Genomic DNA, 20,513 nt, shown 5'->3' on the forward strand with positions numbered 1-20,513 from the left:
ATTATAAATGGAATTTCATTTGTTCCCGTAATGCGCATTCCAAGAATCCTTCAAGGCGCATTCGATAATGTTTTCAAATCTGTGATATCGGGTGATATGGTTCTTTCGAAGTGATTTATTCCTAAATGAAATCTTTTGGAACAAATTTTAAGCATTTGAATGTTACTATCAATCTTATTGTTATTAACTACGATCGAGAAGTTGTAATTATTGGAAAGATTGTAAACTGTTACATGACGAGAGGAAATTGACCATGTCAATCTATGGGGGAAGTAAGGTAGGCAGCATTTGGTGTATTGTTAATTGTTTACGCTATAAAATATTTTTAAAGAGAATTGTTCCGAAATTAATTTTTGTTATTGAAATGCTTTTAATGAGAAATTAAAGACACCTGCCTACGTCATTCACTGGAATAACTTTAATTCCGAATACGTGGACTAATAGCTCAAAGAGGGTGTCTTATCATCTCCCAGTGTGATCTTCCTTTTTCGGAAGTTTAGTGACCTTAAAATTTTGTTGGCAGAATGGAGTTCCTGATAGTGAATTCCTTATTGCATTTGGTATTTTGATTTATAACTTCATTATTACATCTTACTTGACGTAATATTATGTAATTAGATTATGTAATACCTATGTGAGTAGTACCCATTTTTGTCTATGCCGTATTTGGATGTCTGCCATTGTCATATTTAACTAATGAAGACTACCGCTGATATTTCAAAAAGTTTGAAGCATGCATGTGATGAAGTTGGTTATCGTATTCGTTGTACTTAATATTATGAAAAATCTACGTAGACTTTGTTTTGTTGTATTATGAAGAGTTTTGACTGTCAATTAATTGAAAGATCGTGAGGTTACTAATGCTTTGTTTGTAGGCACTCGTAAAACTCAGAATTTTTGTGGATACAGCACCATGATGGAGAATTTTTAAATTTTAACCCTTTCACACTGGTTAGGTTTTTCTTGAAATTTTGTCGCTTTGTATGGGGAAAGATAAGAATCTCTCAGGAATCCTTCTTTTTGACTCCTGTCTTCAAAGTTTGGAAACCTTCCCTTTGTTTAGTTTCCAACTACTTCTCACTGACAAGGCTTTAGAGGTATTAGTCACCCAAACTTACCTCTTTGCAGGGTCGATTATGCTGAACAGTGTATGTCCAAAGACAAGAATTACTTGATGGAAGGATTTAACTAAATATTTTACTGCTTTTTAAGCCTTATTTCTTTCACTGGAGCTATCAAAATTGCCCATGTCCCAGATTATTTGGACTTCCAATTAGATTCAAAACGCATCATTTGAACGATTTGTATTGCTTCAGGAAACACATGTTGAGTGATCGTTTCAAGGCAATTCTTCAACCTCTTCATTTCATATACATCCCAGGTACCTCTGACTAACTATTCAAAATTAGGCCCTGACCCCCTCAGGTGACTTCTGTGTGGATGAGTCTATGGTTACATGGAGAGGTAGGCTGGGATTTCATTAGTGTATGAATGCAAAATACCACAGATAAGGAGTAAAGTTGTATCTGTTGATGGAAGCAAAGGGTTTGGTGCTGCAGGTCCTCATATATCAAGGGTATTCCTACTCATAAGTGTCTGGGAAAGGGCATTTCGAGAAGTTGTTAAAAAAAATGATGGCAAATCATTTTGATTGCAGCCGCTCCATTTATATGAACAACTGTGATAATTTTGTAGCCACTTCCAGATTCCATCTTGTAGGGTTCTTTTAATTATAAAACACCAACTCCGGGTTCAACAATTTATTGTCACTCCGTTACATCGAGGCTTGACGTCGAGTTGTATACTGCCCCCGTCATGCCGGGCCACGGCCTTTCATGCGAACGGCAGGTGATGACGCACAGGCTCTGCGTTAGTCAGCCGCCTCCGTTAGTCAGCCGCCTCAGTTGACTCTCTCGGCCGGCACCTGGATCCCAACACCCTCCCTTCTCTGCAAGAAAGAAAAGTGTTAGCCTCTTATCTCTCACACATGCATATTGGTTTTCTCACCACCCGCCCGCTTCTTGTCATTATTTCACCCTGATGGAATTCCTTGCAATTTATCTTCAACCACGAGGGACCCTATCACTGTTACGTCTGCCCCCGTGTCTATTTTGAATTTAATATCGACACCATTCAGTGTGACTGTGACCCACCATGGCTCTACATTAGTATCTACAATTCCCAAGTAATAAATATCTTCTTCGTCGTCTTCTTCCCGGACTACGACGGTCCCCACGGATTTCCGCAATCTACACATTTTTCTCCAATGACCCTTCTTACTGCACGCGTGGCACGTTGACTGTCTCGCGGGGCAAGTTGGGAACGCGTGTTGAGGACTACGCCCGCATCTGCCGCATCTCTGGTGCTGGCTCTGTCCGCTGCATCCCCCTGGTGATGCTCGCTTGCCGCTAATTGGTTTAGTCCTCTTCTTTACTTCACTAACCTCATAGTCTGATGCCACTCCGCGATGCGTTGACCCTTGGGTGCCTCTCAGCAGCCCCTGTTGGCGCTGCACCTCTTCCGCCTGACGTGCCTTCCGTAGAGCCACTTCCAGTGTTAGGCCCGGATCCATCTGCAACGCTTGCGACAGCTTCGCGTCGTAGACTCCGACCACAATTCGATCTCGGAGAAGATCGTCCTGGAGTGACCCATATTCGCAATATTGTATGAGGCGATACAGGTCTGAGATGAATTCATCCACTGCTTCTCCCTCCTTCTGGCAGCGTTGGTTAAATTTCGCCCTCATGTATACGACGTTTACCCGTCCCATGTAGTGATTCTTGAATTCTTCGTATACCTTCTTGTATTTCTTCTTATCCGCTGCTGACAGCTGTAGGCTAAGCAGTACGTCTTCCGCCTTTTCGCCCATCACGTACACCAGCATGTTGAGTTGCTCCTCGTCGCTCTGCTTCTTCAGCCCAGACGCAACCCAGTATCTCTCCCAACGTTGCGCCCATCGCGGCCAATCCTCCGCCACGAAAGAAAATTGGGAGGGCGCCGTCACGCCTGCTGTTAGCACGAACGTGCTGTTGCCTTCCGCCATGTGGATCTCGCCGCTGCGTTCCTGGCACCGCTGCCACCATGTAGGGTTCTTTTAATTATAAAACACCAACTCCGGGTTCAACAATTTATTGTCACTCCGTTACATCGAGGCTTGACGTCGAGTTGTATACTGCCCCCGTCATGCCGGGCCACGGCCTTTCATGCGAACGGCAGGTGATGACGCACAGGCTCTGCGTTAGTCAGCCGCCTCCGTTAGTCAGCCGCCTCCGTTAGTCAGCCGCCTCAGTTGACTCTCTCGGCCGGCACCTGGATCCCAACACATCTGAGTTGGAAAAAGTTACGTGATGGGGACACTGAGGCTAGGCAGGAAAGGTATCTGGTATGGTATTCGGAGGAGGCGACCGACAGCTGAGGTCATTCGTGCCATGAGGGAAGGGTTGGTACGGAAAGGTGGAGAGAAACCTGATGTTGGCATTAGCCTGCTCTTTACAAAAGGCACCAAGGGGTCTACGGCTTAACATCCTGAAATGTCCTCCACACATCATTTTAAGCAGAAATCTGGCATTCTCTGAAAACTGAATTTTGTGCACAAGTGATTGATGCTATTAAGAGATGAGTTCGTATGTAAAAAAAGCTGCAGGCAGTGGTTGAATACTACAAATGCATGAGTGCCATCGATAATTTGGATCAAATGATATCTTATTATTTCATTAAGAGGAAATCCATCAAATGGTGTATAAAGTTTTCCTCCACCTACTGAACAGCTACTTTTTATTTATGAAAAACATAGGAAAATTCCTCTCATCGATTTTCAGCTTCATAATATTGGCAATTTAAAAAACTTCTCATTTAAAGAGACAATCGTCATCCCAGCTCGCCTCATCCACAAAATTGCAAGGCTTGATTTGGTTTTATACACAATACTGCCCAAGAGAAAAAAAAAGTGTAATGCCGGAAAGTATCAAATGAATGACAGGATACTTGCAACATTTTGATTTCAAGTTTATAAAAAATCAGGGTTTACTTTTTTAAGAATGAAAATATGGTCCCAGCTCCAAATCTCATGAATAGCTTGATTAATATAACATTTGATAATATTAAATTCTTGCCAAAATTCCAGTCAGCTTGGCTTTAAAATGTGGTGAATGAGAAATGTGTTGAGTGGAGTAGTTAAATGCTGTTGTTTCAAGGCTTTTTTGGGGTTGCAGTCCTAAGTAGTTGATAGCTTGTTTGCTGAGGTAGCTGAATGAAACCCTTGTTTTTTTTTATTTGTTTAGTAAATGTGTTTTTATTCCATTCACAACTGTATTTCATGCATATGTTTGAATTTCTTTTGCTTCAGATAACCATATTGATTTTCAAGGCCACATTTATCTTTAGTGATAGGGAGTCTTATCTCTCAGTCTTTTCAGTTGTATGAGTGAAGAAGGCAAATATGAAGTTTTACTGGACCATATTTTGTGCCTTATGCGTTCCGGCGGTATTTTTCTTTTCTAGTTTGCTTCTTAAATGAAATCTTTTTGTTCAGAATTTCTGAAGCATTACATATACATTTTGTATTTTTAAGATGTTTTGTTTAATTTCTTTAAAGGTTGGTTTTGGAGATAATCTTCCTACTTTGTATGAGCATTATACAGATGGTGGTATTAGTAGTGGGCTGGAAACAGTTGGTGTTGAGTTCAAATTAAATGGAAAGGATATCACCCTGTATGGAGGAGCCATTCATTATTTTAGGGTTCATCCAAAATATTGGCGAGATCGTCTGAGGAAAGCAAGGGCTGCTGGATTAAATTTTGTTGAAACGTATGTCAAATTAAAAGTTAAGACAATAATTGATTCTTGTTTATGGAGTACTAATTGATTCTTGAGACAGAGAAAATATAATTTGTGTGATGAAAAAATTAAAAGTGTTTTTTAACAAATTTAATTCAATTTTTGTTGTACGACATTAACTACAGCACTACCCGATTATCCGGTCTAATGATGGGTAGAGACGGCACGAATAATGGGAAATACAGATAACCCAAACCTTCACTTAAATGTCTAGTAATGTTCATATTTTAGGTAAATCAAACAATCTATCATTATTTCCGTGCATATTCTGTTATTTTAGATTCTTTCCGTGTTCTATAAGCTGGGCTCGTTCCGCCAGGCTCCGGGTTTTCTTCGAAAAACCTTGAGTTTTTTAGTGGTGATAACATGATTGTAATAGTATTCTTACTCTCCATATAAGACCTGGTTTTGATAACCATGCATCCGTGGCTGCGTGATCACGGACACAGAAAATTGGTTTACACGAACGCTTCAAAACCACTGTGCGGCATCAGAAATTACACTGTCAGGCATCACGCCACATAGTCGTGTCTCGTACTAGTTGCATGGGTTGCTATCATAACAATAGAATGGCGTATCCTAACAATAAAATGCAGTAATAGGGTGGTTTCCTATTATTTTTTTATTGCCTTAATCGAAAGATTATTACTCCTGGAGTACGTATTTCACGCTTTTAGATTTTTAAATGACAATATCTATTTTTCGCGATTAAATGAAAAGTGAAAATTTTCAAGCGCGCGAAAACGCGACGCTCAAGTATGAATGCCGGGAAATATCTCCGTACGTCGTATTTCTGGTTCCCCCTCCCGCCCGGTGAGGTGACCTTGAGGCGAGGCTTAGCGCTGATACGACGCAGGCTGCTAGCGGCTAGCCTAGTACCCTGCTGGCTGGTAGCGCTTGGCTTAAATAAGGATTATTAATAACTTATCAAACGAGGAAAACTTTCCGACCTTAGCCAGTTTTAATAAGTGATTGTTAAGACATGTTTCCCTGAGCTCTGCGCCTCATGCATGCAATGGTAACCTCAGACGACGTATAACTCCTATCTTCTCGTATAGAAACTAGGTCCCTGTGACGTCACGTGGAGTGGCATCGCATGGGCGCCAATCTGGCCCTTTTCAAATGAGGATAAAAATGGACCATTGCCATTCGTCTAACCCGGTATTTCTAAAATAAAATAATTGGTATATTATGAATACACTAATGGTGGGTAACGAATCGCAATCAATGCCTTTCGTTTTCTTTGATGAAGGAAACCACCCTATTCGGGTGATTTGCGTCCAATTTTATTTCTCTATATAGATCACGGAAAGCCTTGAACAATTGTGAAAATCATGAACGGATAATCAACGACACGGATATGCCGCACCCGGATAATCGAGAGTCTGCTGTATATCATACATATGTTGTTCAGCTGATTTAGAAATAGGTATCTTTACCAATGTAATTTGATCCAAAATGCAGTTCATATATCAAGCAAAGTTGTACACCTGCAGTCCCTTCACTCAAACCTTCCATGATGTAGGCTCCAAGGCGGGGTAGGACCAGAGAAATCTGGTTAATCATGGGTTTCATCATTATCCTAATTGAATGGTGATTATTCTGGTTTCTTAATTGAAGTTCCTTTATTAAAACATTCACTGTTGCTTTAGTCAATATGACTTATAGGCGTACTTTATCTGCACGCTGCTTCAGTCATAATGAGTCACTTTTTTGGCCTCTCTCACCACGCTATTGGTCACAAATATTTCGGTGCCGTGCATATGACGTGACCAACATGGCGCAAATTGCCAAATGTGCACAAAAACTCAAATGGAAAGGCTCCAAGTATTAAAGCGAAAGGAAAACGAAAAAAACTTGGGTGCAATGGGTGAATTTGTTTAAAAATTTGTGGCAGCGACCATGTAGATGTTAGCGATTTCACTTTGAAAGCTGTATGAAACCACAGCAACTGAAATAGAAAATGGGGATGAGAAGGCTTATTATTTTTCCATGCTTGGAGCTAGTCCATCCTTGGCCTCTCCCTATTCAAGAAGGATCATTTATTGCCTTAGCAGAATGCACTGCAAGTGGAGTGCATGGAGAGCCACTTTCTCTGAGGCATACTGTTTGGGATAAGTTCCTCCTTTATCCACACAAAGGTGGTTTTTTTTTGTCCAAGACTACTTGACTCATGTAAATTTTTTAGATGCCAGTTTTGAAAAATAATGATTAGTTTGAGAAAATTCAGAGCTATATCAGATAATTTAGTGTTTGATAAATTTAAGAAAATAATACCCTCTTAAAAGTGCTTTTTTCACCATCACTAGGTTTCTCAAAAATTGTTATTTTTCTTCTGGTTTATCATCAATTTCTGATATTTTGATGGATTTAAATTTGCTATTGAAATAACTTCTTCATTGTTACAGGTACATTCCTTGGAACCTCCATGAACCAGAGGAGGGTATGTTTGATTTTGGTGATGGAAATCGTGATATGTCAATTTTTTTGAATGTTCGTCAATTCATTCAACTGGCTCAAGAGGAAGACTTACTTGTAATAATTCGCCCTGGGCCATACATTTGTTCAGAGTGGGAATTTGGTGGTCTTCCAAGGTATTAAGTTCTTTGCATAATATTCTTTGCTCTTAGTACTGAAATGTTTGTAGCTTCTAGTGTGTGTGTTTTTTTCATTTACTGGATGCAGATATTTTCCCTTTAACCAAAATCTCCAGACTTTCATCACAATGCTAAATGTCTGACTTTACTCTTAGGAATTTTAATGCATTCTATTGGAACGTTATCTCTTTCACTGAAGGGGAAATTGTCTCCATGTTTATGCCCAACTACTCTCATAGTTTCTTATGAGTACAATTAAAATTCAGCTAGGTTCTATGATTGAGTTTATATTTTTGGAATCTGCATTTCAAAACTGGAATTTTAATTAGAGCTAGGCTTTTTTTATTTATAAAATTGATTTTATTCAATAGGGTGGTTTCCTATTATTTTTTTATTGCCTATATCGGAAGGTTATTACTCCTGGAGTACGTATTTCATGCTTTTAGATTTTTAAATGACGATATCTATTTTTCACGATTAAATGAAAAATGTAAATTTTCAAGCGTGCGAAAACGCGACGGGTAAGGAAATCTCTCCGTGTTACGTATTTCTGGTTCCCCTTCCCGCCTTGTGAGGTGACCTTGATCGAGGCTCTGAGCGCTGATAGGACGCAGGATGCTAGCGGGTAGCTGAGTACCTTGCTGGATGGTAGCGCTTGGCTTAAAAAAAGGTTAATTAATACCTTATCAAACGAAGAAAACTTTCCGACCTTAGCCAGTTTTAATGTGTGATTATTATGAGATGTTTCCCTGAGCTCTGTGCCTCATGCATGCATTGGTAACCTCAGACGATGTATAACTCCTATCCTCTCGTGTAGAAACTAGGTCCCTGTGACGTCACGTGGAGTGGCATCGCATGGGCGCCAATCTGGCCCTTTTCAAATGAGGATAAAAATGGACCATTGCCATTCGTCTAAACCGGTATTTCTAAAATGAAATAATTTGTATATTATGAATACAGTAATGGTGGGTAACAAATCGCAATCAATGCCTTTCGTTTTCTTTGATGAAGGAAACTACCCTATTGGCATGTGTTTTATTACCATTACTATGTACTATTTTCATTGGTTCAGAATCTTGGGAATGGATCCCGTCATATGCACTACTCCTTAGCTAAACAGTGTGTGAAGCTAATATTTTTTCTTTTTTTAAAGCTGGCTTTTGGCTTCTCCTGACATCAAAGTAAGAACTTCTGACCCTAAATTTACCAGTAGAGTCAAAAGTTACTTTGATCAACTAATTCCCCTGTTGAGTGATCTGCAGTTCATATTGGGAGGATCAATCATAGCTATTCAGGTAATCCAGAAAAAAATATTTTAAGAAATGACTAGCTGGTTACATATTTTTCTGATTAAATAATATGTATTAATTTTTTCATTTCTGGTGGACCTGGTCCCATAAGTCCCTCTTTGTGTAGGTACTCATGTGACTATGTATCATTTTAATATAGTTGAATGAGAAAAATAACTATACATTTTGAATTAGGCAAAAAAAGTATTGGTTCAATGGATGTAGCTATCTTTAATTCAAGAAAGTACATAGATAACTTTCCCAAAATGTAATCAATATATATTTAGAGGGTGATGAAATTTGTCATTTGGGGCTCAATAGAATGTAGTCTTTCGTAGGCCAGTCTGTATACTTTTTAAAAAAAGTTCTCAAGTTTAAAAATTTACTCTTCCATTCTTGCTTAAAATAATATAAAGCTTCATTTCCTGTTTAATTGGTTTCAAGTCTAGTTTTAAAATTCGGTTCTACCCTTGTTTGTTTTTTTATTGTTTTTTCTTGCATTGATGCATGTGAATCATTCTATCCAACCAGGTAGAAAATGAGTATGGAAATTTTGGGGAGCAGAATACTCCCAAGGATAAAAAATATCTTGAATTCGTTAAACAATCCTACATTGAAAATGGCTTGATTGGCCTTTTTGTTACTTGTGACACTCCTGCATTCGTTGGAGATACAGGCTCATTGCCAGAAGGTACAAAATAGCTTCAAGTTTTGTAAATTTTTATACAATTAAATGACACTCTTAAGCCATTGGAATGTTTATCCCCAGTGCTGCAGACAGCAACCTTCAATAAGAATCCAGAAAAGCAGTTAGAAGCTTTAAAAAAACTTCAGCCTGATCGACCATTAATGGTGATGGAGTATTGGAGTGGTTGGTATGACCATTGGCTGGATGACAGCCATCAGACTGGCCTAACCCTTAAGGGTATGTAGGTTGTACATTTTTTATTCCTTTCTCTACATCTTACCTGCAATTTCTTTCTTTCATCAGAAAAGTCTAAATAGTGGTAGAATTATGAAGTTTCATAGAATTTCAGTGGTCTTAATGGTTAGAGGGGTGGGTCAATTGAGGCCAGCACTGCAATGCACAAAATTATAATCCCTGCAATGCCTGAAGGTTCTCTGATTTTTCAATTTTAAGTGCTACCATCACTATTTAATTGATCACAATTTAAGGAAATTATGCCACCTTTTACAGAATCCCTTAAAAATGCACATTTCTAAAATAACTTTGTATTTTTAATTCCATTAACTGTGGGATATTTTGAAAGTTTTGGCAGAAGGAGAACCTCAAGAAAATAGCTTATGTTAATAAGCAATTGTTGTAATGTCATTTCATGCATTTTAGTTACCGGTACTAACCAACTTTAGCCATAGTGACAATGTATGTTGACATAGTGACAAGTTTGAAATGATTATGAAATTTCTGCACAAACAGATGTAAAGTACCAGGCAAATTTATATTTTTAAAATTTAAATTTTCAGTTACAAGTTAATGGTGCAATCTCACATCAATGTAGATTGAAACAGGTCACATGGTACCTTTAGTGAGAATCCTAAGAGAGAGGATGGCAACCTTGGAAACATCATGTATCAGAAACCCCCTGATGCTGTCCATATCTGAATAGACTCAGACATCGTTATCCTTCTCAGAGGAGATTAATCTTATCCACTCTGTTCCATCAGGGTTAGGCCATTGCCAACATGGAGGCCTCCCCAAGTAGACAGAACATTTAATAAGACCTGCGGGGGCGGATCCAGGATTTCTTTCTGGGAGGGGCACAAGCAAGGCCGTATCCATGATTTTGTTCGGGGGGGCATAAGGATACCTCGTTATACAAAACGAACGAAATGAGAATGGAACCGTATTAAAAATCTAGCATATTTTTAAGGGTTTGGGGGGGGCACGTGCCCCCCCCTTGGATCCGCCTATGAAGACCTGTAGACCAAATTGCTTCAAAAAGATTGAGATTATTTTGGCCTTTGAAAATGGGACACAAAACTAATGAAAATATATCACTGATGATGAAATCGAAGAGTTATTGCTGTTACCATTTTGCATTATAACTTATTAATCCATACACCTCATCAACAATACAGCTTTATTTTATCCTATATTTATTGGTTTGAAGAAGAATTCAATACTAGAATTCACTAGAATACCAATTGCAATTACTTTAGCTTTTCCTTTGCGTGCTACAGCTCCTTCACCCTTTGTTGCCGGCACCTATGAGAGGAAAACGTTTTCTGTGCTATGAGTAGCATAAGAATATTTTAAACCTCTCCATACAGAGCTCTTTTTTGGAGAGGAGATGCGGTGGTATTCTCATTCCCAATGTTTGGGACTCAACTCAATGAAGTGGCCGGCCATTACCCCGGCCACTGGACTAGACCATCTATCCCTATCATGGCATGAGTCCACAGTCAACTTTTTGAGTTACCAGTGGTTTTTTAAACAAATTTTGCATTTTATTTTTCATAATTTACTCTTTTGTAAGAATGACTGACATTTTTTTAAGCATTGCAAAATTTTAAATGGATTTTTATCCTTGATAATAAAAAAGTTAGTGAACATACGGTACTAACACCCTAAATCCAGAAGCCTGTTATTAGTAATGCTAAAACTTCATTTAAAAATTGCATACGCACAGAACAAAATGAAGAATTTATTTCAAAGTATATAAAAATTGGTGTGTGCAACAAAATTTTTCTTTGCAAAACCAATGATTAACCATTTTGGAATGGATTCCTGCTTTGAGGAGGATCATAAATGAGAGCGGGAGTTGGGCTTAATGGCTGAGGAGTGGTCTTAAGGCCTCCCTAAGCTGCGTCTCAGGCAGGGCTTGAATGAATCCAACCATTGCTACCTAAGCGGTCACTACCCTTCCCTTGCATCGGCTGCAGCTGACGTCCAGTCATTTGTGTGGAAAAATCCATGCTGGCTATACCTGACGTTAGGTCTTCTGCATATGAGAATGCTCGTCGGCTCCACCTGACATTTGGTGCGCAAGGGTAATTAATTAATTAAAGTTGGCAAAATTAAAATCGTGTGCATTGGCAAAAGTAACAACAAGGAAAAAAAGGCCTATAATTCCTTCAAATAATAATTTTTGTTAATCCTAACTTTGTACTGAGTTATCTGGTACCATTTGCTGTCTCTGCATATTCTGATTGTTTCAAAGAAGCCTATAGTGCTATGAAAAAGTCTGAAGATGAAGGAATCAAAGAAGGGAAATGTTTGGCAAAAATTTAGCAAACTTTTTTAGGCATAGAGGTGGTAATTGTGGCACACATAGCAGAGATTTGAATTCTTCCAAAAGTCTCTTCTACTGTCACAATTCAATTAAAGGTCTTTGAAATTGTTTGTGTTGAATATCTTCATTTTTTCTTTGGATTTTGAATGTTCCATCTTCTCTCGAGAGTATTTCTTGTTTCATCGACCAAGTACATACATAGCTAGGGTATTGAGTGTATTGGGAACTAAACTTGAGGTTCTCGTGACCCAAACTTCTCTATACATGCGTACATACATCAAAATGTCTAAATCAATTCATTCCCCCCCATTGTATCTAAATCACCTCAAATTATATTCTACCCTTACAATTAAATTCACCCTTAACTATGGCCCCAAATTTTGCCATGCACCCATAAGAGGCAGCTTGCAGCTTCTCAAGAAACATTTATTTTAACTGCAAGATTCTGCATGTTTAATCTTGGTCACCTTTTATTTCATGCTGTTGGTTAATCATGTTTTTATAATTGCAGAATTTGAAGATAATTTGGAAGTGATTCTGAATTACAATTCATCCGTGAACATTTATATGCTTCATGGTGGAACAAGCTTTGGTTTCATGAATGGGGCTGATCCTCTGTCATCAAGTCCATTTTACCAATTTGATGCCACCAGTTATGGTAAGAATGGTTAAAATGTACTGTTGAGAACCTAATATTTTCACTTGCTATGTAAATAATGTTGACCACATACATATTTGATTCCATGTATGAAAATGTGGGGAATCTTATTGTGTAGCTTGATGATATTTTTCTTGTCCAATATTGGTACAATTAAATCATGTACTACCCATCAAAATAGTATTTCCACAAATTAGGTGGTGCCACCTCCTCTTCTAGATAAAATTTGACTTTCTCGATAGTTTTTTGTTATATCAAGGCCTGAAACATGGAGATTGAAATAAAATACAAGGACCATAATATCATATGTTTGCTGAGGTTTGACTCTGTGTGACACGTTTTTGAATAGTGCAACCTTGTACATGGTAATATATTTTCATGGATATTATCATTTTGTTCTCTTTTTTATTCTGGTAATACATACATATGTATTAATTTTTTGATTTGAGTGATAATTATATGATATGAGTTAAATGATTTTTATCGGACTTAATCCCACAAAGGCTTCTTTTGAAAGTGGTCTGTGTTATTACAGTCTTTAAAAAAATGCAGGATTTATTATTATGCACTGTCTTATCAGCATTTATTGAATGTTTTGCTACATGTATCCAAAATTCGGTCTAAAGTATTGGTTTATAATTTATGTTCCATTACTTTTTATTTTTAGACTATGATGCACCTATCAGTGAAGCAGGTGACTACAATGAGAAATATGCTATCCTTGAGAAAACAGTGGCTAAGTACAATCCAGTCAAAACTAGGCTTCCAGACAAACCTGAAGAGAGTAAAAAGTTTGCTTATCCCTCTGTCAATATGACTGAATTTTTAAATTTTGAAGATATTCTTGCAAAAATTGTGAGTTTAGATTGTTTTGAATTCGTTTCTGAAACATTAGCGTGGAAAATTTATTGAATGGTTCTGTTTATTTCAGGATGCAAATAACAAAGTCAAGAGCTCAGATGTTATGTCAATGGAATTGCTCAACATAAATCAAGGTAGTGGACAAAGTTATGGCTATATAAATTATCAAACAAAGATCAATCTTACGAAAAACTCTAGTTTGACCATTAAAGGTCATGTTCGTGATACTGTAATGCTTTTGCTTGATGGAGTTCAAAGGACAAAAATTATTACTGGACCATCTGACTTAACGGGATTTGGTTATTGGGTTAGCAGGTGAGTATTGATACGAATGGAATCAATGGAATTTTTAAAAATATGGTAACATAAGCATTCAAATGGTTTCTAAATCCCTCAATTTCAGTGACACCGAATTCCATTTTGATGAGGCTGATGCTGGTAGCCATACTCTCGATCTTTTGGTGGAAAACTGGGGACGGTGCAACTATGGTTATCCTGAAAATTTCCTGCAACAGAAAGGTCTGTGGGAAGGGCCAGTGAGCATTGATAGTGTTGATGTGAAAGATTGGGATATAACAGCAATTGAATTGAAATCAGATTGGATCAAAAGGTGAGTTTTGTCTCTGGTGTGTGGTGGATGACATAAAGTATACAATTCTTAAACAATAAATCAAGACGTGACTACGTAGGTTTCCGCAGTGTTGAGGTTCCAAAATCTCCATTCTTTTGGTGCTACCGCATCGGTGTTTTTTGATGACAACAGTTTTCCTGGCACTGTCAAGATGTAGATGCTGGCAGAGTGCCAGCAAAACTGTTGTCATCAACAAACACCTATGGGGTAGCACCAAAAGAATGGAGATTTTGAAATAAATCAAGACAGCTTTGAGTGGGTAAATAATTCTGTCGCCTTAATCCATTAGCTTTTTTGCATGATAATTTGGATATTTGTGAAGAACAAACTGACTTACAGTTTGTTGGCAATCACTTTGTGGAAGGAATGAGTGACAGGCTAGGGATGTGACTACTGGTAGCTCTGTGATGCCCAGTTAGGAAGTTAAGGCAAGGAGATGGGAGGTAGATGACTTGATCATGGGCTCCTGACCAGCCCTATGCTGCAGTATTACCATAATCACCCTGTAATGACCCAGCTGGGGAATTAGGAATAGTCACATGGGTAGCATGGTCAATGATTCTCAACTTACCTGAAAGCACTATGCTCGCCATCGGTCACTCTGCTGTGACCCAGGGGAAGTTAGGGAGAGGAGATGGGTCATGTGGTTCAGGGTTAATAATCGCCCCTAATGAACTATTGTTCCTTGTCTGCCGCCTTGTGAATACCCAGTTGAGAAGCCAGCAAAATGGAGGTGTGGTCATGAGATAATAACTACTCATAGAATGGCCCCCATAAGATGACTTAGCTGCATTGCTTCAGGGGAGAAAATCCTTGCCCTTTCATCCATACTTGAGACTAAAGGTTTGATAAGAGAAGTCTTTGCCCTGGCTTAGAAGATTCATTGCATTCAGCTCCCACACTCATTGGTGATAGGTGACTGTGATTTGGGGAAGCTTCGGCCTCAGTATCACAGTACAGTATGTGCCCCGATAGCATGGTGCCTAGATGCTAAGTGCATATTGAAATTATTAAAAGAAGAACCAGGCGAAAGGCTGTAAGAGGAAGGGAATAGGGATGACTGTGGACTTCTGGCTTGTCGCTAGTATTTTATAGAATTTAACTGCTAATACTGAGGGATACTTGAGTTTGGTAACCAGTCACCTCTCTGTTCATGATGGTTTGTTCAGCTAGCCCTAAATATTTTTAATGTGGTTATTTTTTTTTCATCAATTGAGAGATGGAAAAATTTTCTCTCCTACGGCAGAGTTAACACACTCATTATTTCACTTTCGATTACAGCTGCAAATAAAAAACATCTAGTTCCACCCATCAGTGGCATAGCCTTGAATTTCGTTTGGAGGGGAGGGGTTCCGTAACCAAGGGGGGAAATTTTTGAAAAACAGGGTACTAAGTATAGGGTTTTAAACTAGTTTTAACACTTTTCATAATCGAAAAAACTTCATTTTTTAAAGAAATATTTTCTAAACTCGTAATTTTTTCAATATTTTGTTTTCTTTTATTAAGGAAAATGATTGTTTTTTTTTATTTGGGGGGGGGGGTCCGGACCATCTGCACCCCCTCCCTGGCTACGCAACTGCCACCCAGAAATTTGAGTCTCACTGTAAATTTTTTTCTCCTTTCAATTTTTTACTACTTCATTTTCAGATTAAATGGCTGGAGGAGTGTTGAGAATAGTTCACTTGAAACTGGACCATTCTTGTTGAAAGGAGAGCTTGAAATAAGTGATGAACCTGGTGACACATGGATTAACATGAGCCAATGGGGAAAGGGTGTGGTGTTTATAAATGGCTTTAATATTGGGCGGTATCTATATCTCGGCCCTCCAGTATCTCTTTTCATTCCTGCACCTATTCTTCAAAAAGGGACAAATAAGGTAAGTAATAATATCAAATGATAACATGGTAGTGTAACCACTGTAGATTAAAGCATTAAATATCCCTTCACTATATGATTTTTTTCAATTCATAAAGAATTACCATAATTTTTAAAGGACTTTTGTTTTATTATCCCCTTTAAGGTCCATAAGCTATTAGATTATATAACAAAATGCGTTTTTAGCCTGATGTTGATGCGTAGATTCCAAAAATATGTATATGAGAGTGATACCTCTAATAGTTTCTGAGGTACAGTCTGGTACGTGAAATAATACCAATTCTTGCTCCCTTATGATCCATAGGGAAGCCTGTGTCCTAAGGCATAAAAACACTAATTTTGTGTTAATTAAAGGAAAAATGCAAATTTTTTGTCCTAACTCCACAGGCTAAGTACAAGTAAAGAATAAACGGGAAGTCCTGTTATAATTGACCTTCAAATTGATTTGTTAAGAAATATCAAATTTACACTTTGTAAACAGCATTTCAAGTGAAAGATCTTGACAATGTGGAAACTACAACATCTAAAGGATATCACGAAAAGAAATTAAAACTTGAGGCCAATAGCCTATTCTTCAATGGAACCAATTCTTACAATCATACACCTCCTCATTAATTAATTAATTTTGAGACAATTTAAAAAAATTGGAACATATGTGTCCCTTGAACATTAAAGGGTTAAGTAGTAATTATTATGTTGATTAGGAGTGTTGAAACCTAGGAGGTGAATTACTGTATGGGAGAGGCCACATGGTCAAGGTTGTAGCAAGTAGAGAAAGTGTTCAGAAAGGGTTCAGCCTAACCTCCTTGAAAAAATGTTTGTGAAATTGGTCTTCAAATAACCCCATTTACAAATGAACCCTCCCCCCAAATTTAATGGATGCAACCTTTCGTCTGAGCCATGAGCTTTGATCTGTGTGTATCTTTTTGCTTATATTCAGTGGTGGATTAAGAGGAGGGGGGGCAGCTGCCCTCTGTTACTTCTGGAAAAATTGAGGATATGGGAATATTTAAGGTGGCTCTCCGATTAAATTTTTTATTTGGCCACCTTAAAAACGATATTAATAAATAGTTGATTAATATCTAAAAACCCTTTAGTCTATGCATACGAGGCCTTAATCTGCCCTGCTTATATTCCAGGGGTAAATTTGCCTTCTGTCATTAATATTAAAATATTGGCAAGCATATTTTATACTTCAGTTTTTGGAATAAATACTCTCTTCAGACTTAGTAGAAAGTTGATGCTACTCTGGTGATAGTTTTTCTACCTAGCAATCCTTTCTCATTCTATCAAGGCAGTAATCAATGAAGTGACAGTCTTTTAAAGTAATTTTGATAATTTGAGGTTGTTTAGGCATCCCGAAAAACAACCCTGTTTATCTTGGTAATTACAGTCAGTTATTTAAATATTTTGCCTGAAAAAACTATCGAAAAACCTAAATATTTTTAAACATTTCAAAACTGTGTGTTATTGCAGAGAGGCATGCAGTGTCAATATTTTTTAATATAGGAAATCGCCAGTATTTAGTTAATACAATTATCCGCTTCAATGCATGATGTATCATCCTTTCACCTTTTCTATTGGTAATCATATTCAGAAATTATATGTATGGATAAAATTTATTTGCTTTTGAATTTTTTCTTCCTTACAGATCATTGTCTTCGAACAGTATCATCCTGCCTCTGCAGTATCTTTCTCTGACAAACCAATTTTTGTAAAGCAGTAGAGCATATAAATGTGATATTTATGCTGATGTTACCCCCATAATTATAGAAATTTATCGGTGAAAATTTGTCACTGGGTTGGAATAATTCAGCTCATTCCTCAGCTCCTTCTGAATCTTGAGATCAACGTTTCACTTGCCTGCGTAATACAAAAAAGTCATCGAAGAGGAGGCAACTATTGTGAAAATATGAACAACTGGTAAACATTGCTTGGTGGTTTGTTAACCTACTTAATAATTTCCTTTCATCAAGAGTTCATAAATTATGAACTATCAACCATTTTTGTGGGTCAGTAAAGCTTTTATTATCCATCTCATTCGAGGTGAAGACATGCTGGAGAATTTAAATAGACATATAATCCATTCATGACCATTGAAAGTGTTACTATGTTTTCTGTGTCATGCTTTCTCTGAATCTTTTGTACCCATCAAAAAAAATAGTTGTTTGGAGGTGCAAGGGTGTACCCAGGATCATAACTGGGGAGGGGGGCAAGCCATGGTATAGGGGGAGATAAGCCATGGTACAAGGGGAGGGAAAGCCATGGTCTAGGGGTGGGGTCAAGCCAAGTTGTGTCATTTTAGCATGGAAAAGGTGAATGAAACCAAGATTTTAAGAAAATTATAACAGCGCTTTATTAGTTTATGAGATTATTTCCTTGAAAAAATAGTTTTATTTTAGTTACATATCTTTTACTAATACATGTCATTTTTTGTGGGTTCAAAGAAATTTTTTTTAATACTTTCGTTTCAATTCAGTACTGATTTTGCTTAAAGACTTTAGCAATTTTGCTTCTAAGACTTCTGCTTTTGGCAACTGCCCCCCCCCCTCTGCCCCTCGCTGGGTACGCCCATGTGGAGGTGGATGAGGGTAGGAGGAGGAGAATATAGAAGGGTTGGAAATGGTGAGTAGGGGAGTGTTTGGGATGACTGACTTTGGAGGTGACAGGCATGTGATAATCCAACTTAGAGTAAATAGATTGACAGATAATCCCGGCCCCTCTTAATTGTATTAAGAGGGGCCGGCAGGGCCGATCCCCTGTAATTATATTAAGTACCTACTTGTATTTCTAATATTGTTATCTAATCATAAGGTGCTAAATAATTATATTTTTTGATTAAGCTAATGTTGCAATTTTATTACTTTCTGATAGTGGTGCAAAGTGGTCCTATGCTTTTAATATCCATCCCAATAGTTGTGTTCCCTCCCGTGCAAACTGACCCAAGATTTGCGCAGTGGTGGATCTGGGATTTTCTTGAGAAGCTTGAAATTTTTAAGTGAAGAGAAAATGGGAGTGGAAGATTTTCAGATTGTTCAACTCTTTTAGAATGATCAGGAGAGCTGCCTGTGACGGAGGAAGGGCTATATCCACCCCTAGGCTGTATCAACCTGAAGACCTTCATGAGAAAATGAAAGATTTGTTATGATCACTCATCATACATCGTGTACTTTAATTAGTTGGTAGCTTGGTACCTTATAGCACTTGGGCATTGGATGATCCTTGTTTATGTTCTTGTCATATGAATGGTTTTCCTCCATGGAATTGTCAACCTTCACTGCATTTTCAGTCAAATGTGAAAAAGCAGGGGGTTTAGGTATTGTTATCCCCTACTGATAAAAAAAGTGAAATTAACAAAAACTTTAATTAAAAACATGTTGATTACCAGGTGACTTTCAAAGGCCTAGAACACCTTCTAAATGTCATTGAATTGTATAATTTTCAAAATTATTAGACCCCACTGCTTTAAATTGAGGATATTCTATATCCCATTACCTTTTGGTTGTGAACCTCCCCTTTTCAGATACTTCTAGATATCCCCATGTTTGTGAGTGGTGCTATTGAGGTTCACCCTAAGCGAGTATGTGATTTATTAATAATTGATAGGAAAATTGATTTGCATCTTCAAATGTATTAATTTCTTTGTCATAGGTGAAATGAAAGTTTGTTTAAATAAAGAAAAACATTGCTATTTATTGTTCCTTGAGAGACTTTGATCCTCACTTAGCAGGGGCACAGCTAGTAATTAAGTCTAGGGGGGGGGGTTTAGGTGCAACTAATACAGGAGAGTTTTGGGGTATGGAACACCTGCCAGGGTATGAAAACTTCGCAATGGCCCGCGCACTTACCAGAAGGGTGAGTTTGGGAGCCCTCCTCCAGAAAATTTTTAAGGTAAAAATGATTGAAATGGTGAGTTTTACGGCTTTCTGAGGGATATTGTATTAATACTTAAAACTATTCTATAAGCATTATTAGTCCAATTTGGTAAAATGGATTAAACTTTAAAAAATTTCTGAGCTCTGGGGGGAGTTAATCCCCCAAACCCACTCGCTGCGCCACTGGCACACAGGGGCTTCACTGGACTCTTAAATGGCATTGCGAAGTTTTCATATGAATCCATTATATGTAGTGATTAATCAGTTGATTGTGCTTGGTGCTAATTATCATAGAAGTCAATGCACCCTTGATGCCTGAACATAACACCGCTAGTCAATAATGTAAGCAGCCTTAATAGTTTTTTGGCGTACCCCTATTAGAAAGAAAGAGAGAGTCAAATGGCTAATAGTCATCTTTAGCCTGTAATCTAAAATATATTCTGTGTATCTTGATCCATTCACTTTTAAGGATAATGGCTCGTTTTACTTATAATAAGTCTTCGGCTTATCAATCATTAGTGTTCATAGAAGCTAATCCCTTTACTATTTGCAAGGGAGTCCATGATATACTCGTGATTCTCGCGAATCGGTTCGCGCGAGTTTACTTTCCCATTTGACAGTTTGCAACATTTCTCAG

General features: G+C 37.9%; 1 protein-coding gene across 4 annotated transcripts; it reads left to right on the forward strand.

Moving 5' to 3' along the window:
* The first annotated feature begins 52 nt into the window (after positions 1 to 52).
* On the forward strand, positions 53 to 18,177 carry LOC124157738 (beta-galactosidase-1-like protein 2). Of its 4 annotated transcripts, none has more exons than XM_046532720.1 (12): positions 53 to 277; positions 4,595 to 4,806; positions 7,245 to 7,430; positions 8,587 to 8,728; positions 9,254 to 9,413; positions 9,492 to 9,647; positions 12,488 to 12,634; positions 13,302 to 13,489; positions 13,566 to 13,810; positions 13,899 to 14,105; positions 15,774 to 16,002; positions 17,653 to 18,177. In XM_046532720.1, the coding sequence occupies exons 1-12, from the start codon at positions 254 to 256 to the stop codon at positions 17,725 to 17,727; spliced, it is 1,971 nt and encodes a 656-aa protein (XP_046388676.1). In that variant the 5' UTR covers positions 53 to 253; the 3' UTR covers positions 17,728 to 18,177. The 4 variants fall into 4 exon arrangements, with proteins under 4 accessions (XP_046388676.1, XP_046388677.1, XP_046388675.1 ...); XM_046532719.1 differs by lacking the exon at positions 53 to 277 and adding an exon at positions 474 to 560; XM_046532718.1 differs by lacking the exon at positions 53 to 277 and adding an exon at positions 4,386 to 4,483.
* Positions 18,178 to 20,513: the final 2,336 nt, after the last annotated feature.

Source organism: Ischnura elegans, chromosome 4, assembly GCF_921293095.1.
Source record: "Ischnura elegans chromosome 4, ioIscEleg1.1, whole genome shotgun sequence".
NCBI classification, from domain to species: domain Eukaryota; kingdom Metazoa; phylum Arthropoda; class Insecta; order Odonata; family Coenagrionidae; genus Ischnura; species Ischnura elegans.

Excerpts from the sequence above, each read along its gene's own strand:
- LOC124157738 (XM_046532718.1), top strand. The coding sequence starts at position 4,439 with ATGAAGTTTTACTGGACCATATTTTGTGCCTTATGCGTTCCGGCG. Across the intron at positions 4,484-4,594 it reads GTGCCTTATGCGTTCCGGCG|GTTGGTTTTGGAGATAATCT; the intron begins GTATTTTTCTTT and ends ATTTCTTTAAAG. Across the intron at positions 16,003-17,652 it reads TTCAAAAAGGGACAAATAAG|ATCATTGTCTTCGAACAGTA; the intron begins GTAAGTAATAAT and ends TCTTCCTTACAG.